The sequence below is a fragment of the Oncorhynchus gorbuscha genome, linkage group LG03 (assembly GCF_021184085.1).
Source record: "Oncorhynchus gorbuscha isolate QuinsamMale2020 ecotype Even-year linkage group LG03, OgorEven_v1.0, whole genome shotgun sequence".
Lineage (NCBI taxonomy): Eukaryota > Metazoa > Chordata > Actinopteri > Salmoniformes > Salmonidae > Oncorhynchus > Oncorhynchus gorbuscha.
In genome coordinates, this window is record NC_060175.1 from 53,539,475 (window position 1) to 53,566,734 (window position 27,260).

A 27,260-nucleotide genomic window follows, 5' to 3' on the forward strand; every position below is an offset into this window, starting at 1 on the left:
ATATAGGGGATGGGTTTACACTTTTTCCAAGAGATATCTATTCTGCACTTGCTGGAACTACAGTGCCATGAGATTCACATACATCTGTTAAATATGACTGATTTCTGGCATGTAATTTGTCAATATAAATCCTTTTGATAATACAAATTAAACATAAATATCATTAGTATGTAGCGCATTTGGAAAGTATTCAGACAACTTGACTTTTTCCACATTTTATTACGTTACAGCCTTAGTCTAAAATGGATTAAATAGTCTCCCCCCCTCATCAATCTACACATAATGACAAAGCAAAAACAGTTACAAAAAGAGTCTTCTTCGGTATGACACTACAAGCTTGGCACGCCTGTATTTGGGGGAGTTTCTCCCATTCTTCTCTGTATATGTTCTCAAAGTTGGATGGGGAGCATCGCTGCACAGCTATTTTCAGGTCTCTCCAGAGATGTTAGATAAGGTTCAAGTCTGGGCTCTGGCTGGGCCACTCAAGCACATTCAGAGACTTGTCCCGAAACCACTCCTGTGTTGTCTTGGCTGTGTGCTTAGGGTCATTGTCCTGTTGGAAGGTGAGCCTTCACCACAATCTGAGGTCCTGCGCTCTCTGAAGCAAGTTTTCATCAAGGATCTCTCTGTAGTTGTGAGAGTCCTTTAGGTGCCTTTTGGCAAACTCCAAGCGGGCTGTCATGTGCCTTTTTACTGGGGAGTAGGAGTCTTTTCAGTAGGTGCTTTGCAGTCCCGAGTGAATCTCTTTAGCACAAACTTTGAGCCAAAGGTTATTTCTAATAGTGCAGAGGAGTTCAATTCAACGAAAGAAGCACCATAGGGAACATTTGAAATTGCTACCAGTGCATGTGGATTCACAGTCATCACCAGTAAGAAAAAGTCTTAGGCTCATGGAGCCTTTGGTCAGAACATGTTTCTGCCTTGGTTTTATTTTAGCAACAGATTTTAGATATGAATAAGGGCCCCAAAAAAATTGTATAGGTCTAGAACACTTTAAAAAATGTATAAATACCCAGCAGATACACAAACACTGTCCAAAACTAATCCTGGGTAGGAGATCTGTTCATAACTAAGTAAGCTTGCACAAGCCTGTCTCTGTAGTGTGAGGCAGCTTGATGTACAAGTACAGCCCCTGGACAGGATGCTAGTTTATTGCAGCGCCTTACACTCAATCTATCTCCTGAATGCTGAGTGCCAAACAGAAACACATCAGGTCCCATTTTTAGTATGACTCAGCAAGGGATCGAGCTCCCAACCTTCCAATCTCAGGGAGGTTATTCTAACCACAAGGTCGCATAGTAATTAGACAAGCAGGCGGGCAGTCCCCTGCCCACCCACCCAAACTGGTGCAGCCAACTTGATCCTTATATTTGTTTGAGTCAAAACATAATTTCCTGTAAAATACTTATATGTAGCTGTAAGTATAGAATATAATTTTATGAACTACTGTAAACGCATAATGTACCAAGATGAATGATCAATTTATTGGATTTATAATTTGGTATTTTGCATTCATTACTAGGCCTACTGTATTTTTTTCTAAACGAATTGCCAAATTCATTTTGTGCGTGTGCGAGCGCTGCTGCAGAGCGTGGGGTTTCCCATAGCTGAGTGCAGGGTTACCGCGCCCATCTTCGCTGTTCGGTGGCTGGGTGAAGAAGAGAGTGACTACTGAGAAAGGGCGGCTAAACAGGCTGGTGTCATAGACGAAGAGGAAGTGGCTTCTAAATGAAATATAAATCGGGCGAAGACATTAGTGGAAACCAATTGTTGAGATCACAGTTGCAAATACAGGCAATCTGCGTCCAGTCATCAGCAGGGAGTGGAGTGATTGTTATCCCGGGTTGGTCCAGATTGTTGAAAAAAAAAACTTCGACTAGGATTTGCAAACTAGCGGTTCACGGGCGTTAGTTGGTGCGTGGATTGGAGGTATACACCGTTAGCTACCTCTTCCAGTCAATGCCAAAAAAAAAAGCCAACGCCAACTGAGAAAAAGGTAAGGGATGGTTAAATGTTGCACATTTGCAATTCAAACATACAATAGTGGTATTATTGGTTGTGTTAGATTAGCCAACTGCCCGGTGGTAGGGTCGTTGGCTAACGCGCGTTCGTTTAGCCGAGAGGGCTCTGCTTGCTTTCCAGTTGACAGTGCTAACTATAGCTATACGGTTAGCAATGTAACGTTACCGTATGTGTTTAGCTACACATACTGTACAGTAGCCTACATACATTTTACAGCCTGGGTTCTTTGCAGGGACGGGTTTGGACCCTGTCAATTTCATGAGAAACGGACCTGGTAGCTAACTAACGTTACTGACAGCGAACACTTTAACCAGTTAATTAACGTTAGTTTGCTAATTTAGCTAGCCTAGGTGTACAATTAGTTACACCTGTATCTAGCTACAACGATGTTGCCCAGATAGCTTAATTTCCATTCAACATATTAGTCGTGCTTCGTTATCCCTAAAATGAACTTAAACGACATTTATTTAACGTAGTTACTTGTTAGCCGGCTAACATTTTTGAGATGGACGACCAATGGCCTAAATGCAAGCACTGGTCAATTAGTCAGGCTAGTTTGGGCCCCGATAATGTTTATGGTCTGTGTTCAAATGAATTGAGGCATTGTTAAATATGCCCTTTTGGTGAAGTATGACCACTTTTTCGACATGGCATTTGATTTGGCAACCCACACAGAACGTTAACTGTATAGCTAGCTGACGGTAACTAACGTTAGCAAGACTAACTAACGACGTTAGCTAACTATAGCTAGATGGCAGTTATAACACTAGCTAAATTTGTGCAATTTATCCCCCACCTTAACGGTAGCACAATTGCTTTCGTTGGCTTTGGTGCTGTACATCTTAATCAACTTAAATGGCTACTGCTGGCTTTAACGACACGGCTATACTAGCTAACAAGATAATTGGATTTTATTGGCCAGCAACACTCGCTAACCCCTTTTTAGGTGCTGGAATAACACAAGTCCAACACGGGGGCGACAGGAATGCCGAAACAGTATTCTGTACTATATTTTGTTGGCTCTTTTCTGTTTGATTCTAGTCTGCCCCTCTTTCTGATCATCCACAGCGCACCCTGCTGAAAACGTCCCTTGTCTGATATACTGTAGCTAGCTAACGTTAGTTGGCTAGTGAAGTGTGTGCTAACGTGAGTAGTGTTGAGGTCACTGCTGTTGAGCAGGGTTGTTTGGTAAAACATCGTTAAATTGTACATTCAGGTAATATTGTACATCCAGATCTACACCTCGGAGCCTTTTCACGTGTTGCATTAAATAGTGATATTGCACATTTTCAAATGTCACATACAATGAAACTGAATCCATCTTCTTTGGTAGTAGCTACAGTAGTTAGCTAGATTTGATTCGTCAACCCTAGTAGGCCTACAAGCGGCAGCGAACAAGATGGCGTTTGCTGCCTCACAGGTTTCCATTGATGCAAGACATTAGTATGCCATCGGTTGGGGTGGTCAGTGTAACTGTGTTGGTGTAGTGGTAGCTACCCAAACTTTTTTTTTAAACAAACTTCCAATCCAGCTAAAAATAATAATTCAATGTGAATTACATAAGAAATCTGGAAGTATACAGTGGAACCGAACCCATGTTTATTGAGAAGAGCAGTTCTTGCATTTGCAACATCAACAAAGAGTAGTAGTTCAAACAAATATGGTAACCTCATCTGATTAACAGAGTACTTCATCAATTTATTCTCAGGTGACATTCAAAATGGATGCAAATGGGGCTCTTGCAATGCAAGCAAATATTCCTACCACTACCACCTTGATTCGATATTATGTAGCAACATTTTTTTTTTTTTACATTGGATAAAAGCAGATACAGAGCTACAAAATGGTACATCATACACTGCATTTGAGGAACAATGGGAAAGTAATTCTGCTATGAAAGTTGATAAACGTGTAGTCTCTCCTTTAAGAAAATTGCCTTTAAATGGTTTTGTCTGTACACCACTTCAGCATTGTTCACACCCTCTTAAGCTTTAGCCCACCCAGCTCTTTAAGGGTTGAGCCAAGCATTCTGTCCTAACAACAGTCAAGCACCCAAGCTAACTGGTTAACGTTGGCTAGCTACTTCCAGACACGCATGAGAGAACAGCTCACTGACCATTTTACTCGCACTAGTAGAGCTGGTTAGGCTGGTTTTATATTATCCAGAGTGTCTGTGACTGCCACAATTTACGTTTTTTGCCCATGTTTACTGACACTGGCCATATTCAACAGGTGTTGAGCGTTGATAAATTAGTCAATTATTCTACGCTCTGGTACGCTCAGACGAGAGTGCTCTGAAATCAGAATAGATAGCCAGAGTGAATTTACTAGCTACGTCTATCAACAGTTGTCGCAGTGACGTTCTATTGAAATGGATACTTGGATAAGTGTTGTTTTTTTATCTCCTTAGCTATCATACTCTAATTCCACTGATTTCAAAACTTGGTCCTACAGAAAGTGGAGCGCAACACTTATGCAGTTCTACAACGTGATATATATATTTTTAAACAGTGTTAGAAAGGACTACCTACACATACTGACCAGCTCAAATAGACAGAAGTGTGCTACATGGCAGACTTATCTGAAATTATGTCCAGCCCACTCATCTCAGCCAATCATGGCTAGCTGGAAGGTTGCTGGATTTTTCTGTGGCTAAACCAACTAGGCTCGTAATTTAACAATTGTATTCATATTTACAGATGGCATACAAGTCTGTTTTTAAGGCACTTGGAAGTTCACATGTTCCAGAAGGCATTTCTGCCAAAAACACATTTAGATTTTTTTTTTAGAAAGTTTACTTTCAAATGGTACTCCTGTGAAGTAGTGACCTGTGACATGCGCTTAGTTTCCTGAAACGAGTCACATTTGACCACAACAATGTGTCCCTGTGGAGTCAAATGACATCAGAACAGGACTGTTCCATGATCAACATTTGCACTAAAAGCTAGCTGTTAGGCAGGTTTTCAATTGCCACTGATGGTCTTGTAGATGTGCATGAATTGTCTGAAATGCCAGGTAAACTTTACTGCAGGGTGGCTTTTTTCTGTGATACACCCAATTATATGTATTTAATCCAGATCATAAGTGTTGCATGACAGAATGTATTAATTAAAACCCCACCACCCTTATCCCAGATGTGTGTTTTAAGAATTAGTTCATTTTGATAAAAGGACAACCTTGATACATATCCTGTAAGTATGTTGTGTGGAAGGGAGACTAATCATAACATGCTGCTTTTTTTTCTGAGTGGAAAACAGATTTCTGACCCAGGTGTTTTTCCCCAGCTGTTTTGTTAGTGGGCATAGATGGGATTAAATATTTACTGTCTGTGGATTTGAGCTTTTAGGATTACAGGCTTGGTCAGTGATAGTGCTGTTTATGGTCTTTTCTATGATCCAGCTTTAGCCATATGAAATTTGTTGGACTGATATTATAGTATCAAGCTTTCTACAACACAGGCCTACGTTTGTGCTCTTTTAGTGCTTTATTATGCAATTACTTGAACATTTGTACATGTTAAAAGGCAGCTCAATCTTTAACTAGAGATATAAAATACTGTACCACTATTTGGTGGAATGTGCTTTGTGGCTACCCGATCTGGCAAGCAAAATGTTGTTTTGATGACAACATTAATTTGCTTTGATTCTAGTGTTCCACTTGTACATGTGTTTGCAAAGCACAACAAAAAAGAAACCAAGCCAAACTCCTCACTGTTCTTCTATCTAAATTCCATTTCCCCTCTGTCTCATTCATTCAATTGCGTTCGGACCGCTCCCTCCACACACACGTGCAGAGTGTGCACACAAGCTCTGGTTAAACCTACAGGTATACATGCTTATAAAACCCTACAGTGCTGTTTGGAAAGTATTCAGACCCCTTCCACATTTTGTTATGTTACAGCCTTGTTCTAAAATTGATCAAAGTGTTTTTCCGCTTCAATCTACACACTACACCACAATTACAAGGCAAAATGTTATTTTTTAAAATTGTGTTTGAGAATTTATAAATAAATAAACATAAACCTTATGTAAATAAGTATTCAGACCCTTTGCTATGAGACTCGAAATTGAGCTAAGGTGCATCCTGTTTCCATCGATCATCTTTGAGATGTTTCTACAACTTGATTGGAGTCGACCTGTGGTAAATTCAATTGATTGGACATGATTTGGAAAAGCAGACATCTGTCTATATAACGTCCCACAGTTGACAGTACGTTTCAGAGCAAAAACCAATCCATGAGGTTGAAGGAATTGTCCGTATAGCTCCGAGAGGATTGGGTCGAGGCACAAGAGTATTTAAAAAAAGGGGGGGGGTCTGCAGCATTTGAAGGTCCCCAAAAACCCGGTGGCCTCCTCCATTCTTAAATGGAAGAAGTTTGGAACCACCAAGGCTCTTCCTGGAGCTGCCACCCGGCCAAACTGAGCAATTGGGGGAGAAAGGCCTTGGTCAGAGAGGTGACCAAGAACTTGAAGGTCACAGAGTTCCTCTGTGGAGATGATTGTCCTTCTGGAAGGTTCTCCCATCTCTGCAGCACTCCACCATTCAGGCCTTTATGGTAGAGTGGCCAGATGGAAGCCACTCTTCAGTAAAAGACACATGACATCCTGCTTGGAGTTTGACAAAAGGCACCTAAAGGACTCTCAGACCATGAGAAACAAGATTCTCTGGTCTGATGACACCAAGATGGAACTTTATGGCTTGAATGCCAAGCGTCATGTCTGGAGGAAACCTGGCACCATCCCTATGGCATGGTGGTGGCAGCATCATGCTGTGGGGATGTTTTTCAGCAGCAAAGACTGGGAGACTAGTCGGGATCGGGGGAAAGATAACAGAGCAAAGCACAGAGATCCTTGATGAACACCTGCTCCAGAGCGTTCAGGACCTTCGACTGGGGTGAAAGTTCACCTTCCAACAAGACAACGAACCTAAGCATACAGCCAAGACCATGAAGGAGTGGCTTCGGGACAAGTCTCTGAATGTCCTTGATTGGCCCGGACTTGAACCCGATCAAACATCTTTGGAGAGACCTGAAAATTGCTGTGCACCAACGCTCCCCATCCAACCTGACAAAGCTTGAGGGGATATGCAGAGAAGAATGAGAGAAACTCCACAAATACATGTGCCAAGCTTGTAGCGTCATAACCAAGAAGACTCGAAGCTGTAAAGGGAGTTTATTTTCATTAGTTTGTTATTGAATTTCCATTGAGGCAGCTAGCTAAATATGCTATTACTTGTGCTTATTTAGTTAGCATTCTGGTAATGGATTTTTATTTTTTTGGCGCCCCCTTGTGTACTAAACCTGTAATACTGTACATCCTGGGATGAGAAGACGTTATGACAATATGTAAATCTGCCCAACCCCAGAATACGGTATGTATGTAAACTGACCAGGGTTCAATGACTATGTACATATGGCAGCAGGGTATTGTGCCAGGTAATGAGTGAGATTCTGCTCTGAGAGGTGAATGTATTGTTTGCCTGCATGGAAACAAACGCATGACAACATTTATGGTTGAAAGAAATGTGAATTCTAGAGAGCAGAAATGCTGTGTTCAAGATTCTGTTCTGGTTTTATTTTAAAAAATGTCTTATCACAACAGTTTGGTTGTTGTTATTATGCCCAAACCCCATTGGAACCAGCAGACTCAGGCTGCCCTCAAGAAACCTCAGATCAGTCAGTAAGCCACACCTCAAGGCTATTTGCCACAACTCCCTGCTTATCATGCAGTCAGCTGACCCTGATCAGGCGCTTGAAGAAATGATGGGGGGCATAGAAACTCCTTACAGTAGTGGCTTATGGACAGACTCCAAGAGCATCTGGTTCACCCACATTTCAGATTTTTTTCATTGTTTTCTTACCCTGAGGAAGTGCAGGGATGAAGTGTGACTGTCCTACATTTAGTCTTCAGCAGCTTCTAAATTCTGTGCCCAAATTGACTCAAAGGAACGTAAAAACCAGGCTTTAACATCAAACTCAATGAATGAGATCTTTGGACAAATGCCAGTGCAGAATTGGAAGACTTTAATTACATTTTATCCCTGCCATGATTAACGGTGACATTCTATGTCCCACATTCTGATACAACAGTAATTAGTGCTTTACACTGCATTATAGGTCTAGGCCTAGTGTCTTCCTCCTGATTCATGTTAGTCACTCTTCTCATGTTAAGGTTCATTCAATGCACAAATTCTTCCTTGTGTCTAGGAAGGATGTAGTGGGAAGTATTCCTGGAATTAAAGGTAGACTTGGTGACGTGGTTGCAGAAAGTTAATAGCATAATGGGACAATTTGTTTGCAACCAGGTTCCTAATAAGGGTATCCCATAGAAAACGGTTGGAAAATCCTATAACCTCAATTCCCCCCCCGGATGGTTTGTCCTCAGGGTTTTGTTATACTTCGACATTATTTTAACATTTTTAGAGTTTTCTATCCAAATCTACCAATTATATGCATATCCTAGCTTCTGGGCCTGAGTAACAGGCAGTTTACTTTGGGCACACCCCTAGTTCTTATCATTTATTTTTTCATTTATTTCCAAATGGGCTAATCCAATTTGATGGTAATGTGAGGTCTAGACTGTGTCCTGCATTACTGTTACCTTTCACAATGCATGTGTGTGGATCATCTCGCCATTCACAGCTTGCTTTTTTTCCTCTCAAATGTTATCTGAAATAGGGGGAAAATGTACTTATGTAATCTGATAGTCATGTTGGTGTACTAATAGTTATCTGGGAGGCTTTATCTTGGTGCAGTATTTCTCCTACGATGAATCGGTTAGATGGTGGGCATCGGTGGCATATATATTTTATTTTACATGTGTAATGCTATTATTCCGCAAAGGCTTTAGCAGTTCTTGAAAATGACCAAGGCGGCCTATGGCCATGTTTGGAATTACTTGACTAATAGGAAGATCCGACTCTTTTGGCTACTATTTTGGGTAAATTGTGTGTATGGTTGCCCTGAAGAGTGATCAGATCAGCCTGTATCCATATGGTTTATTGATCAGTTGGCACCATTGGCTAAACCAGTGAGCATCCAGATCATCGGCCAGTCATGTCTTAACAGGACTTGGCTAAAGTGTCCCAGGATTATTTATTTATTTATCCGTTATTTTACCAGGTAAGTTGACTGAGAACACATTCTCATTTGCAGCAATGACCTGGGGAATAGTTACAGGGGAGAGGAGGGGGATGAATGAGCCAATTGTAAACTGGGTATTATTAGGTGACCGTGATGGTTTGAGGGCCAGATTGGGAATTTAGCCAGGACACCGGGGTTAACACCCCTACTCTTACGACAAGTGCCATGGGATCTTTAACCTCTCTGGGATAGCGGGGACTCTTTTCGGCAAAAGCATAAGATGCTATTATCTGATGATAACACAACAGTAAACAAAGAGGGAGCATATTTCAACCCTGCAGGCGCTACACAAAACGCAGAAATAAAATATAAATCATGCCTTTGACGAGCTTCTTTTGTTGGCACTCCAATATGTCTCATAAACATCACAAATGGTCCTTTTATTCGATTTAATTCCGTTGATATATATATATCCAAAATGCCAATATATTTGGCGCGTTTGATCCAGAAAAACACAGCTTCCAACTTGTGCAACGTCACTACAAAATATCTCAAAAGTTACCTGTAAACTTTGCCAAAACATTTCAAACTACTTTTGTAATACAACTTTAGATATTTTTGAATATTTTTAATCGATCAAATTGTATACGGGACTATCTGTGTTCAATATAGGAAGACAACAAACTAACGCTACCTTTCTGGTCTTGCGCAACTCTAAAACAGTACACATAACGTGACAGTCATTCAAGATGGCCGTACTTCATTACACAGAGGAATAACCTCAACCAATTTCTAAAGACTGGTGACATCCAGTGGAAGTGGTAGGAACAGCAAACAAGTCCCTTAGAAATCTAGTTTCCCAATGGAAAAACAAATTGAATAGACAAAATAAAAAAATCTGAATGATTTGTCCTAGGGGTTTTGCCTGCTACATAAGTTCTGTTATACTCACAGACATGATTCAAACTGTTTTAGAGACTTCAGTGTTTTCTATCCAAATCTACTAATAATATGCATTTCTTATATTCCGGGGATGAGTAGCAAGAAGTTGAAATTGGGCACGCTATTTATCCAAAAGTGAAAAATGCTGCCCCCTATGACCTCAGATTCAGGACACCCTTTTAACATCCCATCCGAAAGACTGGACCCTACACAGGGCAGTGTGGCATTGGGATATTTTTTTAGAACAGAGGAAAGAGTACCTCCTACTGGCCCTCCATCACCACTTCCAGCAGCATCTGGTCTTCCATCCAGGAACTGACCAGGACCAACCCTGCATAGCTTCAGAAGCAAGCCAGCAGTGGTATGCAGGGTGGTATGCTGCTAACATTGGGATGAGAAGATTGGACTGAGTCAGAAGCATGGTTGTGTGGGGGCGGGAGAGGCGCTCTGAGTGTATGGGCCTGCTGCACTGGCCAAGCCAACAGAAGTACTGTAATGTAGGCTATGGGAGTGTGGGCCTGGACTAGCCAAAGAAACATTGTCAGCACGGATGCACTTCTTCCTGACAACACAATATCTGTCATGTAGCCTAATGACTACACAATATGTTTCCCTGTGGAGGGAAAGCTGCTGCTACTTTTCTGGCTGCAAGTTCTTTGAAGAGGACAATAAAGTCCATCTGCACATCTATTATGCAAATATGCGTCATTAGCCTGTTGGGCCATTTCAAATGTGCTTTTACAGCACAATGAAGGGATGAGATGAATATGGTCAAAATGGTATTGACAGTTGATTACACATTTTCCAAGCCAGGCTATTTGTATTCATGATTTATCATATACTTATTGTTCATTGTTTAGTACTAGTTAGTGATGCACCGATATGACATTTTTGGCCGATATCCAATATTTTCCTTGCCCAAAAAAAAACAATACCAATATTTAGTATTTTGGCTTCCTTTTTAAGCTTTCTAGTACAGTTAAATAGTTAACACTCAAATCAAATGTATTTATATAGCCCTTCGTACATCAGCTGATATCTCAAAGTGCTGCACAGATACCCAGCCTAAAACCCCAAACAGCAAGCAATGCAGGTGTAGAAGCACGGTGGCTAGGAAAAACTCCCCAGAAAGGCCAAAACCTAGGAAGAAACCTAGAGGAACCAGGTTATGAGGGGTGGCTAGTCCACTTCTGGCTGTGCCGGGTGGAGATTATAATAGAACATGGCCAAGATGTTCAAATGTTCACACTCCGATGGATGAAGCGGTCTAAGGCACTGCATCTCAGTGCAAGAGGCGTCACTACATCCGGTTTTGATTGGTAGTCCCATAATTGGCCCAGCGTTGCCCGGGTTTGGCCAGGGTAAGTTGTCATTGTAAAAAATAATTTGTTCTTAATTAACTTCTTGAGTGTAGGGGGCAGTATTTTCGTTTTTGGCAACAACAAAAAACGTACTAATTTGAAACTGCCTATTGCTCAGGCCCAGAAACTAGAATATGCATATAATTGTCAGATTGGGATAGAAAACACTCTAAAGTTTCCAAAACTGTCAAAATATTGTCTGTGAATATAACAGAACTGATATTGCAGGTGAAAATCCAACAAGGAAGTGCTCTTTTTCCTGAAAGCGCTCTGTTCCATTGGATGCCTTGCCTCAATTTAAAGGGATATCAACCAGATTCCTTTTCTGACACGCCAGGTGGATTAACAACAAGCGAAGATGTGTTTTGCTATATTGCACTTGGGATTTCATGAAAATTAAATATTTTTAGTAATTTAGTTTGAATTTGGCTTTCTGCAATTCAGCGGATGTTGATGAAAATGATCCCGCTAACGGGATGGGTGCGTCAAGGAGTTTTAACTGACTTGCCTAGTTAAAGGTTACACACACCACACTGACCCAAAAGTTATTTTGTTTGCATTTACATATGTCCCCATTACCTGTAAAACGTAATCAAATCCGATTTTATTTTACTTAGTTGGTGTGCTGTTTTGACGTTTCATTCTAACCCAGGTTTTCTAATACTATGGAATGCTATTTGGGTCTTTGCGTGTTAAATAACACTATTTAACGTGTCAAATAAGCTTGTTGACCAATCAGGATCTGACTGACTGCACGTCACATAATAATTTAACGCGTTCATACATTTAAAAAAAAATGTAGTTATTATACAATCGCTCGTATTTATATCTCGATACCAATACTATGATGCTGGTAAAGTTGCCTCGTGCACCTACAGTACTGGTCATAAAAAAAGCTAGCTAGCTCATGGATGCAAATAATGTTCTTCCCCAAAAACTTAGCAAAATGACAATCTGTTTCAGTAGCTATAGTTAGCGAAGTGTCATCTAAAATAACCTTAATTTATGAGTTCTTATTTGGTTAATGGTGGTCGGACCCATCTATGTGAAGCTAGCCACATTAGTGGATTTTGCAGTTAGCCTTCAAAATAAGTGTCATTGACCGTGATGCAAATGAATACAAATAATATAATTATGCCATAATTGAATAGATCATGCTAAACGAGGTTGGAATGTTATAAAATCAAGACAATTTGTTAATTTGACAAATCTTTTGAAATCACACTGGATGGATTATACTTTAGAATTACATTGGGGCATACTTATTTCACTGTACAGCCTTAACTATGGCAATGACATGGGGTATCAGTCTACTCAGTGACACCCAGAGAACATTAGCGTCGTAACTCTTATTGCAGGACTCTTTGAAGTGAGACACATTTGTTTTTGGAATAGTGTTTTGAACACTTCCAGAGGAAAAACAATTCAATGTGGATGTTTTGGACTCTGATAACTCTGAGGAGGATGTTGGGGGGGGGGGGGGAATATCTTGGGTATTGAGTAGGCTGATACTGCATTTAATTGATCCCCAATCCTTAGGTAAATATGTACAGTGCAATATGAATGTCAATACACACAATGGGCTGACCGCGCGGTAAGAGCTACTATTGCTACTACAAATTCCACTATTGTGCCTAATCCTTATTGTGGCTAGCTTCACAACACATAACCCAGTCTGGTGAAGCCTCACTAGCCAGATGAAGCTAGCTGGTTGTGTATAACGTTAGCTTTGGGCGACAGGGTTAAGTAGCTGGCGAGCTATTTATTTTCATGAACTGGATTTCAATAGGTGAACAAGTGGCTACCTAGCTAATACTTACAAGGATTCCAAAATCATTGCTAAGAATAATGAAAATGACTGCACTTTCTACTGGTCATTGTTTTCAGGCTGGTTGTATTGGTGCTAGCTAGGTACCAAGCTAAAGCTAGCTACCCCAGAAGCTGCAGTCGAATAAATAATGCTTTATCACCAACGCGGTATTGTAAACACATCGTTCGTGGCCTGTGTTTGCCTTTTTTTGTACAGCTTTCAAACCCGGTATTAAACGAGCCCCAGGGCTAAATTATGAAAGACTGTAGTATTGATAAGCTCTGACGTTATCAGTTCTGCTTTCGGTACTGGAGAAAGGGAAAAAAATACATTTCCTATTTGTTATTGCCACAACTTATCTTGGACATTTTTATCTCACCAACCGTTTCTGATTTGCAATAAGATTGAAACATTCGTTTCAACGCTACAGCACACACGGCACCCTGCTTTTAATTAGTGACGATGGCGGAGAGAGCTAAACGTTCAGAAGTGTGGGTACACTTCACCAGAGTCGTTGCCACAAGACTTGCTTGTAAGGGCGGAAACACAGTCTATCCAAACATCTATCGAAGGTGCGTCATGTACAGGCAGAGAAATGCAGTTTTTTACTACCTAGCTCGTAGTTCATCTATCGTTGCCTGATCTACGTTATGTATGTATGCTAGCAGCCTGGAGCCCACACAGAGTTAACTAGATTATGTGAACATGGGTTCATGATCAAAAGTAACCATTAGCCAGCTGATTGTTTCGCTATGGGTGCGTTCATAAATGTAATTACCCATTTAAAGATTTTGCAGCTTTTTTATTAAAGTTGCAGCTACAATGAACCAACCCACTCCCCCCTCTAATACCGCTGGTCTAAGCCAAAGACAAGCCCAAAGCCCCTTCACACTGGCAGCTAGTGGGAGGATGACTGAGGAGAGGGTGAATGAGTGCCACCTAGTTGTGACAAAGTTCATAGTGAAAGGCCTACACCCCTTTGCAACAGTGGAGTCCAAGGGCTTTAGTTAACAGGCAGTGTATATATTGAGTTGTATTCATTTTTAGGATCTAGTAGTGTATATAAGGGTATGTATGTTTATGTTAGTCCCATCACTCCACAATACACAACTCAATAATGATAATTCAACACATGAAAACAATCTTTTTTTACTGTAGCGAGATGAGCAAGGCACTAACCCCCAAATATACCCATCACATCAGACGGGTGGACCAGCTTCTGTCAGGACCACTATCTCAATATTACAGTGCACTATACAAGCCAGGGCAGTGTAAAATAGAAGGTCCAGGGCAGTGTACAAATCGCAAATTAGTGGCAGAGGAGATGGAGCCGAGCAGATTGTAGCTGTGACTGTTGATAATGCTGGCAATATGGATGTTGCCATCAAGAGGCCTAAAAATAGGATGCTTTGCACACACATTGAATCTGGCAGCGCAGAAAATCTACAAAATAACTTCCATTGTGTGGTTCAAGAGATTCTCGATGTCCAATACAGTCTTGAAGGAAAAGCAGCAGCTCCTTGGTAAGAAGCCTGTTCAATCTATTAAAATATTATTTTAAAATTCCCACATTTTAACAATTTAATTCAATATTCAAGTGTGCGGTAATGTCGTTTTTTTATTTTTTATTCAGGCCTTCCGCATCACTCACTCATCCTTGATGTGAAGAACAGTTGGAACTCTTATCTAATGAAGGATTCATGGAGCAGTATCCAGCGATCCAAGCAGCAGCCTTGGACCCACAACTGAGAAAAGCAATGACCGAGGACAACCTGGGCCGTCTGAAGGACGAGGACTTCCATACGGCTGAGTTTGTCCAGCTCATGAGAATCCTCAATACATCCACACTGTGTGTGTCATATGGAAATAATGCCACCTGTGGACAGATCATACCCATTTTCCAAAAACTGGAAAAGCACTTCACTGTGAAGCATGTTTGTGGCAACCATCAGAGAAGGTATTGGAGAACCTCTCCGAGCGCCATCAGGATGAGGACATTCAAGCCTTCCTGCATGAGGCCACAGCAATGGACCCCAGATTTAAAGGGAGGCTGGTGAGTGACACCACCTGGGACAGGCTGAGGAAGGCAACTGTTGAGGCCAATGTGACAGGAGCAACATCAGGGCTATCAGAGGAGGCGGAGCAGACACACAGAGCACCAACAACAGGAGGAGGAGTCTGAAGGAGAAGAAGAGGAAATGGAGGAGACGGTCCCTCCATTGCACAAAACAAGGAGTGCCTTGGAGGAGCTGTTCTCAGAGGAGGACATGGAGTTGAGGTTGACGATCCAACAGGACCCCTCACCCTCAGCGAGCGTGTTGACCTAGAGGCTGAGCTCTACAAAGGCCTGCCTCCCATCTCCATGGCTGAAGATCCAATGATGTGGTGGTGGGTGAAGAGAGCTACTCTGCCCCTGCATGCCCCACCCGTGTTGCTCTATACCACTTTTCTTTTGCAGGAAAATGCTATTCATTTGTTTTACATTTCCATCACAACATAAGTCTATGATAGTGATTTGTTCAAAACATTGCTGTTTCTTTCTGTAAATATTTGTTTTTAATTTATTTTAAATTTCTGAAAATAATGCAATGTTAATTCTGTTCTTAATTTTAGAGTTTTTTGGAAAAAAATAACAAAACCATTAAGAATACTGTTAAAGTACCGGATCAATAAGCCGTATCGGTAAGAGTAGTAGTACCGTTAAAATCTTAACGATACCCATCCCTAGCTTTGACAGTGCTACTGATAGTAGTGGGGGAGCTTGGCTTGCACATGCAAATTCAGAACACACAACCGTCTGTAATAGAACTGTGTTATTTGACGTGTCAAATTAAAAGCTTATTTAACGCATCAAATAGTGTTATTTGACTCTGCAGTGACTCTTACTGTGTAACACCGGTAGGGCAACATGCGTAACAGTGCTCGACCAGTCGACGAAAGCCAACATCACCCATGACCGATGAACGGTTGATTGTCAAGGGCAATGAATTCCATTCTCTTACTGTTAATGGATTAGTGTTGTCTCACTGAAATGTTCTTACTCTTTAAAATGACTGCTCGACTTGTTGACTTCAATCCACACAGCAGACATTGTGGGCGAGGTTAGGAATGCTGTGTTGCATGTATAATGCAAAATATGGTGGCGTCATTACGTAACCTACGTTATATAGGTATGCGGGTCTGCTTTTTAATAATAATAATAATAATAATAATAACATCAGTTTTGCATATCGGCGTTAAACTAGACCTCGGGCCGATACTGATGTTGGCATTTTTAGCTAATATCGGCTGATTTCCGATATGTTCACCGACATATCGGTTATCCCTATTTAGTACATAAATAATGTCTGAGAGGTGTCAGTAGTTTTCTGAGAAACTTTTTTTCCCCCTTCCTCTTTCAGATCAGCAAGTGTCCCGGCAGCTGGAGCGAGGCAGACATACTAGCAGGGGAAAATGAGTGAACTGGACCAGTTACGCCAGGAGGCTGAGCAGCTCAAAAGCCAGATCAGAGTGAGTGTTAATCTCTCCATCTACCATCAATGAGGCAGGAGCAATTGTTCAAAACGTACAGAAATTGTGTATTTCAGCACTATTGACTCGATTGCAACGAACACACAGAACTTAACCTGTTACTGCTGGCTTTCTTAACTCTACTAATGTGAGATTACATGCAGCTGCGGCCTAAACTAACCTTGATTGCAACGAAAAAACATTGGAATAAAACTGGTAGGCCAGGTGTTCTGACGCGTTACGGTGTCAAGCCTGCTTGATACTAGACAGTGGATATGGCATGGGAAATAGTCATTGTCTGCGTTCACCACTCCCGCCCCAATTAAATAACATCTTATCGGTAACGACAAAATTGAAATTTTAAAGATAAATGGAAGACTATGACATACCGGTCGGTGAACTTCAATTAATATCCCAGGCGTTTATTTGCATCAATCCCTGAACACAACCAGCGCTTAGTAGAGAAAATTGACTCTTGATGTCAATATTCTAATGACAATCTAATAAATACATTTCATATAGGCCTACGCTATTGCAAAAATGTGGTTGTGGGACTAACACTTCACACTTTGGGTTTATATTTCTGTTCAGTATAGTTTGTTAGCTAGAAAATGATGATCCTGACGGTCTGAGACAGGGTGCTCTGCAATCATCCTACTCCAGCTATTGGCAGGGATAATGTGGCATTTCTTATTTGTCAGCATGAATGAAATTAGTGGTTCCTGCCTTGATGACTATTACATTTACACTACTTGTCCTATAGATTTTTGTAGTAAATTATTACTTGGAATAAACTGATAGCTAAAATGCTCCTTTTCCAGGAATTACATGCTAGTTACTGGTAACTAGCAAGCTAGCTACATTACTAAGGTACCTGTGTAAGTTGGGAGTCATTTTACAGCTTGCATTAATGGTATGATATATATATGATGTTTATACAGTGGGGCAAAAAAGTATTTAGTCAGCCACCAATTGTGCAAGTTCTCCCACTTAAAAAGATGAGAGGTCTGTAATTTTCATCATAGGTACACTTCAACTATGACAGACAAAATGAGGGGGGAAAAGTCCAGAAAATCACATTGTAGGGTTTTTAATGAATTTATTTGCAAATTATGGTGAGAAATTAATGGTTCATTATTGAGCGTTCCATGTTCTACAAATACATCTCTGCTGTGCACACAACAAGGAATATTACTCTTTAACTACCAGTCTTATATAATTTGTGCAAGAAAGAGTGGGAGGCCCGGTGCACAACTGAGCAAAAGGACAAGTACATGTTTAGTGTCTAGTTTGAGACACCTCAAGGCCTCAACTGGCAGCTTCATTAATGGTACCCACAAAACAGGCGACTCCAGGATGCTGGCCTTCTAGGCAGAGTTCCTCTGTCCAGTGGCTGTGTTTTCCCATTCTTAATCTTTTTTCTTTTTATTGGCTAGTCTGAGAGATGGCTTTTTCTTTGCAACTCTGCCTAGAAGGCCAGCATCCCAGACACCCCAGTAGAATTGGAGAAACTCTCCAAATACAGGTGTGCCAAGCTTGTAGCGTCATACCCAAGAAGACGCGAGGCTGTAATCTATGCCAAAGGTGCCTCAACAAAGTACTGAGTACAGGGTCTGAATACTTATGTAAATGTAATATTTCTGTTTTGTAAAGATTTATACAAACCTGTTTTTTGCTTTGTCATTATGTGGTTCTGTGTGTAGTTTGAGTGGGGGGGGTGCTATTTAATCCAGTTTCGAATAAGGATGTAACATAAAATGGGGAAAGTCAAGGAGTCTGAATACTTTCCAAATGCACTGTAAACATTGGGTTGTTATTTCACCTGAAATGCACAAGGTCCTTTTTTTCTGGACCTTTATAGAATTTTGAGCCACACAATTGTGTGTTTTTGTACTCTGATAATTAATCCACAGATAAAGGGGGAAACCTAGTTAGTTTCTAGTAATCTCTCCTCCTTCAGTCTTGTTCTTCTTTGGACTTTGTATGGCGGTTGGCAACCAACTTTAAGGTGCATTACCACCACCAACTGGACTGAAGTGTGGACCTCAGTTCGTCTTTCAATCGCCCATGTGGGTATATGCTCCTAAAAACCAATGAGATGGCAGAGGTGGGGGACTTGCAGCACGTCAAACAGAACCAAGTTCAATTTTAGTGCCTGGCTATGCAGACATGCGCGAGCAGTTTGGATGAAATGATTGAATAACATGCATGTGTAAAAGTATTTTGCAACGCTCGGCAATGCCGGCAGTGTGGTCAGCACGTTAGTCTGCTCAATAAGTGAGATTAAAATGTTCCGATAATACCCACCAGAGGGCGAAGTCATCTTGCAAAATTTTAGTTACAATCAGGATTTAAAGAACGCTGGTGCCGGGGTTACGGAGCGGTAAATCAGTGCCGGATTAAAGTTACAAATGAGATTGGGCGATTTAAAAAATATATATTTTTTAATTAAAATATTTTATTAAAAAATAAAAATAGCATGTATTGACGGTTTAACGAGACCTCAGCAAGCGATAATCTAGTGGAAAAAGCGGTGGTTGCAATTGGCCCATTGCATTGACATTTTGCTCTCATAATCAAGTCTCAACATTGTCATAACAAAGCTACACTGTCTTCAACAACTTTATTTTATTTCTTACGTTTGTGTGATGGTTAATTATCGTCCTACTTTTTCAGGATGCCAGGAAAGCATGTGCAGATGCCACACTATCACAGGTAAAAATATATATATTTTTAAATTATTATTTATATTGGGCTCTTTTACCTGGGGATTTCAAAACATTCAACCCGATCTGCTATTAATCACATTATGTAACAGTCTTTTTGTGTTTTGCAGATCACTGCCAACATTGATCCTGTTGGCCGTATTCAGATGCGCACAAGACGGACACTGAGGGGACATTTGGCTAAGATCTATGCCATGCATTGGGGCACTGATTCCAGGTAAACCAAGTATAATTTTATAGTGTCTTTCGCAAACTAGGGATTTTTTTTACAGTGACAAATAGTTGAAGCACTCCCGTTGTCAAGTGTAGAAGTTGGTACGGTATACATTTGTATGACCATTTGTATGACCTTTGTATGGCGTGAATTGGTGATTCTATGCTTCCACATGATATACAGTAGGCATAGTGGGCGAGCTTTAAATGTACGTAGGTGTTATGACTAAGCATGTGTTGCTATTTTTGTCACGTTACAAGGCAACGCAGTCTTGATAAATTGCTTTTAGTTTGCTATTCTATTTCATGCAGGATGTAGTTATTGTTGGACAAAAAAAGTGTGCTTACTATTTCTCATAGGGAAACTATTTCCATGACCTTACATGTTTCCACTCTTTCTTACAGGCTCTTGGTCAGTGCTTCCCAAGATGGTAAACTCATCATTTGGGACAGCTATACCACTAACAAGGTCATATACTTCAGTGGCTTACCTTTCAAAGCTCTGTACTATACGTTTCCATTGCAATTCTAGGCGTTGCATTCAGTCCCTTCAACTACTTCAGTTTTTTAAAATTCACCTATGCACCTGTTATAAGAGATTATTACTTCAGGCGTGGAAAGGTTTCATGTTTTTATTTTATTTTATCACCTTGCAGGTCCATGCCATTCCTCTACGCTCTTCCTGGGTCATGACCTGCTCATATGCACCTTCAGGAAACTACGTGGCCTGTGGAGGTCTGGACAACATCTGCTCTATTTACAACCTGAAGACACGCGAGGGGAATGTGCGTGTGAGCCGGGAGCTCGCTGGACACACAGGTAGGCTACATTTTCTGTTTGGTGGCTTGGTTTTTCTTCTGTTTTGTTTTCCTATGAAATCCTTATCTTTTGTTTTCTTCTACTTAAACTACTGTGGGAACATTTCTGAAGATTTTTTGTTGTAATGTACAAATGATATCTCTCAATTCCAGGTTATCTGTCCTGCTGTCGCTTTGTTGATGACAACCAGATTATTACAAGCTCTGGAGATACCACTTGGTAAGTAAAGGAATTTACTCCCCCTCCTGTAGGGATGCTGTCTATTTTCAATACTACAACACTGTTCATTTTCCTGAAGTGGATTAGATGTGCATTTGGATCGAAACTCATGCTTGTTTGACTAGATGTTATTTTTTTTTACAGTGCCCTATGGGATATCGAGACTGGCCAGCAGACGACCACGTTTGCTGGGCACAGCGGTGATGTCATGAGCCTCTCCTTGGCCCCCGACACAAGGCTATTTGTCTCAGGTGCTTGTGATGCCTCCGCCAAGCTCTGGGATGTCAGAGAGGGCATGTGCAGACAGACCTTCACTGGGCATGAGTCTGACATCAACGCCATATGTGTAAGGGCAGCATCCGTTACCAATATATAAGTCTTTTCACATATATTGGCAATTAGTGTATTTTACATAATGCCATTCGATCGAAATGTGTACATTTCACTTTGATTCAAAAATATTTTATACAAATTATTAAGTAACATATAGTCAGCATATTATACCCTTTACTGTTGTCTCTAGTGATGGTGGAAAAAATAGATAGTTATCGCAATATTATTTTGGATGATATGTCCATACTTTGACTCCAAAAAATGTAGCTAGGACTAGACGGCTGTGCCTGTACCAAAACTATTATTTTTCATCCTATAGCTTGTTCCCATCTTCTTTTTAAATAGTGAGCCAGCATGTTTTCAGCAATTTTATTTCCATCACTGATCAAAACTCCTTTTCTCGTGCTCTTGTCTCTGCAGAAGGCATATAGTGAGCATTATGTTTTGAATCTCAATACGTATAGAGTCATGACAAATGCAGTACATATCGTATCAGCACCTAAGTTCTGTGATAATATCGTATCGTGAGGTCCCTGGGAATTCCCAGTTCTAATAGTCTGTCATAATTCTGTGATCTGATCTGTGCTTTACAGTTCTTCCCCAATGGCAATGCCTTTTGTACGGGCTCTGATGATGCCACCTGCAGACTCTTCGACCTTCGTGCCGACCAGGAGCTGATGTGCTACTCCCATGACAACATCATCTGTGGCATCACCTCTGTTGCTTTCTCCAAAAGTGGCCGTCTCCTCCTAGCTGGATACGATGACTTCAACTGCAACGTGTGGGACACACTGAAGGCTGACCGTGCCGGTGAGTCACTGATAACCTCCCTGAGCAGAGGTTGCAATAACGCAGGATATTTTCCCGCATAAAAAAAGCGGGACACATTTTGCTGCGTTTTTGTAAACTGCGATCTAAAATGCTTCTTATTGTCATTTCTGCTCGCCTTCAGTCACAGTTCGCTCCAAATCGTGAATATAAAAGAACACATTTTGTGATTCAGTTGCACTTCTCCAATCAGATGAGAGATCTTTGCTCTCGTCTTGACCAATCAGACAGTGCTCAGACTATGTACAGTACCTTTCTCCGGTAGCAAGTTAAATTAGATTAACTTAAAGCAACTTTCATTGCAAGCTAATTTACTTATGTGGCTGCTAGCCAAATAGTGTTGCACTTTTGTTGTCAACTAATTAAAAACGTGAAGCAAATTTTTGGGGGGTGTGAAGAAAAAGTACAGTTGCAGGCCCCTGATCGCTCTAATGAAGCAACAACAAAAAAACACGACTTTGAATATAAAATGCAGGTGAAATGGTTGAAAACGCGTTCTTTGGATGGTCTGCGTTTTTGAAAATGCCATTTTCTGAAAGCTAATGCGACCCCTGCAGAGACACCTCATTGCACACCAAGCAACGTTTATCTTGTACACATATTAGTCAAACACAACATGTCCTGGAAATGTTTTATTCAAAAAAAATTAGCTACCACAAACTGATGTTTATTTTAACTTTATCATGTCAGTATAATGAAACTGCATCATTCCCAGCATCATAGTAGATCCCCACCACAAAAAGTCCTTCGACTAATGCGATAGTGCCGTTTTAGGTGTGTTGGCTGGACATGACAATCGTGTTAGCTGCCTGGGAGTCACTGATGATGGCATGGCAGTTGCAACAGGATCCTGGGACAGTTTTCTGAAGATCTGGAATTGAAACCTGAAGGTGCTTTCCCTTTTTTGTATTGCTCAGCCTTAGCTACTTGTATACAGTGTATAGTTCACTATAGTTGAACCCTGACTCGCTCTTTGACCTTTTCCACTTTTTTCTTTTTCAGATGTAATTTTGAATTCAAGTTTACTGGAAGACCATTTACAACAACTTAAGAATGTAAAATTTCACAGCATCTTCTTCAACCCCGTTTTAAACGGACTTGGAAACCACAAAAATGAAGGGAAACCAATGCCTTTCCTACACAAAGAAGAGCACAATTGTTTATCACCTAGTTTAAAAGATTTCCTGTGGTATCAAATCAAACTTGTGCATTCCTTCTTGGACCATTTTATGTTACCTTGAATGAAAAAACACTATCATCCCATGCAAATGTATGCGTCTCAAAAGCAAATGTTGGAGCGTAATTGTACAAATATTTAACTTTTTTTTTTTTTTTTGAATTCTTTTCTCTGAAGGTTATAGTTTTATTCAAGGACTTTCGTTTGTCATGTTTCCTCAGTGGTTTTAGATATGTTTTTAAAATTAAAGCTTTTCATTTTAATCTAATTTAATCATGTAAGAAAGATGGGACAAAATAACATGAGAGCTTGAAAGCAAAAGCTTGACCAGATTACATGAGCAACTTTCGGAACGTTTCTATGATGTATTTATATAATAGCGGTTTGTTTAATCACAGCTTTTTTTGCACAAATCAAATTTGCTTCAACTAATATTGTTAACTAACCAAGCACATGCTATAAATTGTGATGAACGCTCATTCCAAAGCAAAAGGGTATGAGTAACTTATTTTCAGTTAACTGAAGGGGTTAACTGTCTTTTGTTATTTGGGTGGGGTTTAGAATGGGGTTCTGTTATTTTTGTGGCAAGGCTGGATTTAGTAAATGGGTGGGGGATTATTATTATTTTTTGTCCACTTCTCAGTGATGGACCTCACCTGACTAAATAGACAGACCCTTCCTGTGCTTGGAACTGCATTTGCTATTCTGTGAATGAAATGTACAAATCAATGTCTGAAAATAATGATCTGAAATGTCATATTTTTTTTGGTCTGCCATGGGTTAATTTAGGCGTGCATGTTGTAGAATTGCTTTCCAAGGTGCAAAGGCCCAAGTTGTCTATCTTTTTCGTAAGGATAGTAACCTGTTAACTATAATTTGAACTTTATTCAAGGTATTTTTGGCTAGACTCTGCATACATTTATGTACTTACACTGGCAAGGCTATGCACCAGAGAATTAAAAGTGAAGAATGATTTCCTATTGACTGCAGACTCTGAAATATGCTTACCAGTTCTAATGATGCCACTTTTTATAATTCATAAAGGAATGATTGGGAGCTCTGTTGGGTGGTTCACACAATCTCACCTTTACATTTTCACAACCAATGGAACAAAACACATTTTCAGATTTCTTATTGTAATATTTTTTATTTTTTTTATTTTAAATATGTCAAAAAGCATCAATGACAACGTTTTTTTTTTCACTGTATACAGAAGCACTTTCTTTAATAGATGTGACATTTCTTCTTTATTTTCCCTGCGATGTACAATAAATGTGATGTATTTGTGTGTGGCCACAAGTAAAATGACTTGCAATTCAATTGAGATTTCCTTTTTCTCCTTCCATTGATAAGATAGAGCTCTGCATCCTTGTACTCTTCACTTTTTTTTTGTATTTTATTTCAGTATGTTGGTGTACCACAGCGAACTGGATGCAAGATAGATAATGTACTGTTATTGAAAAATGTAATAAAAGCTGTTTGAGGTCTCTTGTTGACTTTATTCTCAGATTACTTGTAATGTTCTCTCCCATATGTATATTTTACTATATTGCTAGAGTGCAGAAATGATCCATGCAAATAAGGAAAAGAACCATACCCTAAACATTCACATTCCAACAAAACAAATTTGTAGCACAATAGGCAACTTAACTAGCATGTTTTTAAGTTTCAAGTTTTGATGTCTCATGCATAAGAACCATGAAATTACTTTCTTGCAAACTCAAAACCCAACAGTTAATCAATAACAATGTATTACTAGAATGAAACAAGGAATATGAAATACACTAAAAGCATTCTACACTGCTCAAAATAAAGGGAACACTAAAATAACACATCCTAGATCTGAATGAAATATTCTTATTAAATACTTTTTTCTTTACGTAGTTGACTGTGCTGACAAAGTCACACACATTATCAATGGAAATCAAATTTATCAACCCATGGAGGTCTGGATGTGGAGTCACACAAAATTTAAGTGGAAAACCACACTACAGGCTGATCCAACTTTGTAATGTCCTTAAAACAAGTCTAAATGAGGCTCAGTAGTGTGTGTGGCCTCCACGTGCCTGTATGACCTCCCTACAACGCCTGGGCATGCTCCTGATGAGGTGGCGGATGGTCTCCTGAGGGATCTCCTCCTAGACCTGGACTAAAACATCCGCCAACTCCTGGACAGTCTGTGGTGCAACGTGGCGTTGGTGGATGGAGCGAGACATGATGTCCCAGATGTGCTTAATTGGATTCTGGCAGTCAGGCTACCTCTGGCGAGCACATGGATGGCTGTGCAGCCCCCCCAAAGAAATGCCACCCCACACCATGACTGACCCACTGCCAAACCGGTCATGCTGGAGGATGTTGCAGGCAGCAGAACGTTCTCCACGGCGTCTCCAGACTCTGTCACGTCTGTCACATGTGCTCAGTGTGAACCTGCTTTCATCTGTGACGAGCATAGGGCGCCAGTGGCGAATTTGCCAATGTTGGTGTTCTCTGGCAAATGCCAAACGTCCTGCATGGTGTTGGGCTGTAAGCACAACCCCCACCTATGGACGTCATGCCCTCATACCATCCTCATGGAGTCTGTTTCTGACCGTTTGAGCAGACACATGCACATTTGTGGCCTGCTGGAGATCATTTTGCAGGGCTCTGGCAGTGCTCCTCCTGCTCCTTCTTGCACAACGGCAGAGGTAGCGGTCCTGCTGCTGGGTTGTTGCCCTCCTACGGCCTCCTCCACGTCTCCTGATGTATTGGCCTGTCTCCTGGTAGCGCCTCCATGCTCTGGACACTACACTGACAGACACAGCAAACCTTCTTGCCACAGCTCGCATTTATGTGCCATTCTGGATGAGCTGCACTACCTGAGCCACTTGTGTGGGTTGTAGACTCGTTCTCATGCTACCACTAGAGTGAAAGCACCGCCAGCATTCAAACGTGACCAAAACATCAGCCAGGAAGTATAGGAACTGAGAAGTGGTCTGTGGTCACCACCTGCTGAACCACTCCTTTATTGGGGGTGTCTTGCTAATTGCCTCTAATTTCCACCTGTTGTCTATTCCATTTGCACAACAGCATGTGAAATTTATTGTCAATCAGTGTTGCTTCCTAAGTGGACAGTTTGATTTCACAGGAGTGTGATTGACTTGGAGTTACATTGTGTTGTTTAAGTGTTCCCTTTATTTTTCTGAGCAGTGTATATACAGGAAATATTAAAGTCATATCCAATACCATATTAACATGTGCAGGAATACTGTTGTGATGGAGGTACTGTAGCTATGTATAGGGGTAAGTGTTCCGGAGTTCTAAATTGAGCAGCTGCTGAAAAATGAGCTCCTGTAAGTACATCGAAAAAATCAAGAGAAAACTGCAAGACTCAATAGAAGACAAAACAAGGAACAAACCAAAAAAGACAGGCTTTTGAAAAATTAACTATTTTTCATAAAATTGTACAGTTATCTTAGCTAGCTGAATTGCTAGCAGAATTGTTTACTTGTTGCTAAGCAGTTGCTAGGGACTCTCCTGGAAGAAGCTAGCTAGCTTACAAAGAATAACAACAAAAAATATCTAGTTAACAGAAGAAAGGAAGACAAAATAAGGACAAAAGAAGGACAGAAGAAAAAGGAAAAGAAAGAGGACAACAAAGTGAAACAGTCAGCACTTCTATTGCAACTTCGTATTTCGTCGTCCTAACGTAGTCTACACTGCTATCTACCCAGCAGCTAGCCAGCTAGCATACGTCCACCGTCTACCGAATAGCAGCACTGTAGAAACTATTACACTCAACTGAACGACTTGATTAGTGTAGTGTTAGCTAGCTACATAGTTGTCTTTGCTGTCTTTGTGTCCAAGATAATTGTGTAGTTTAGAGCGTGTAGTCTTAGAGTGATTATCTTAATTTACTGAGGTTAGCCAGCCAGCTATTTGTCGTCCTTAACGTAGGAGACACTGCTAGCTAGCCAACAGCTAGCCAACGTCTACTGAATAGAACTTCCGCACTCAACAACCCGGTCGCATTCCGCTTCGCTCCACAGGTAGTATCACATTTTTCATTTCATTTCATTACAGCACAACGGTTTGATTTGTTTGATCGTAGCTAGCTACATAGCTAGCTACATAGCCGTCTGTGTATCAAAGATAATTGTGTAGTCTAGAGCGATTTTCTAGGTTAGCTAGCCAGCTATTGTCGTTCTTTTAACGCAACGTAACGTAATCAACACTGCTAGCT

At 40.7% G+C, this 27,260-nt stretch overlaps 1 protein-coding gene across 1 annotated transcript; it reads left to right on the top strand.

Moving 5' to 3' along the window:
• Positions 1-1,557: 1,557 nt before the first annotated feature.
• On the top strand, positions 1,558-24,528 carry LOC124031558 (guanine nucleotide-binding protein G(I)/G(S)/G(T) subunit beta-1-like). Its single transcript, XM_046342954.1, has 11 exons — positions 1,558-1,996; positions 16,618-16,726; positions 19,403-19,441; positions 19,563-19,669; positions 20,071-20,134; positions 20,322-20,484; positions 20,637-20,703; positions 20,848-21,049; positions 21,630-21,846; positions 22,639-22,754; positions 22,867-24,528. Exons 2-10 carry the CDS (start codon positions 16,670-16,672, stop codon positions 22,743-22,745), a joined length of 1,023 nt encoding a protein of 340 aa, XP_046198910.1. The 5' UTR covers positions 1,558-1,996; positions 16,618-16,669; the 3' UTR covers positions 22,746-22,754; positions 22,867-24,528.
• Positions 24,529-27,260: the final 2,732 nt, after the last annotated feature.

Coding starts and splice junctions, on each gene's coding strand:
- LOC124031558 (XM_046342954.1), top strand. CDS start 16,670: ATGAGTGAACTGGACCAGTTACGCCAGGAGGCTGAGCAGCTCAAAAGC. Junction 19,442..19,562: donor CAGATGCCACACTATCACAG/GTAAAAATATAT, acceptor TGTGTTTTGCAG/ATCACTGCCAACATTGATCC. Junction 19,670..20,070: donor CATTGGGGCACTGATTCCAG/GTAAACCAAGTA, acceptor TCTTTCTTACAG/GCTCTTGGTCAGTGCTTCCC.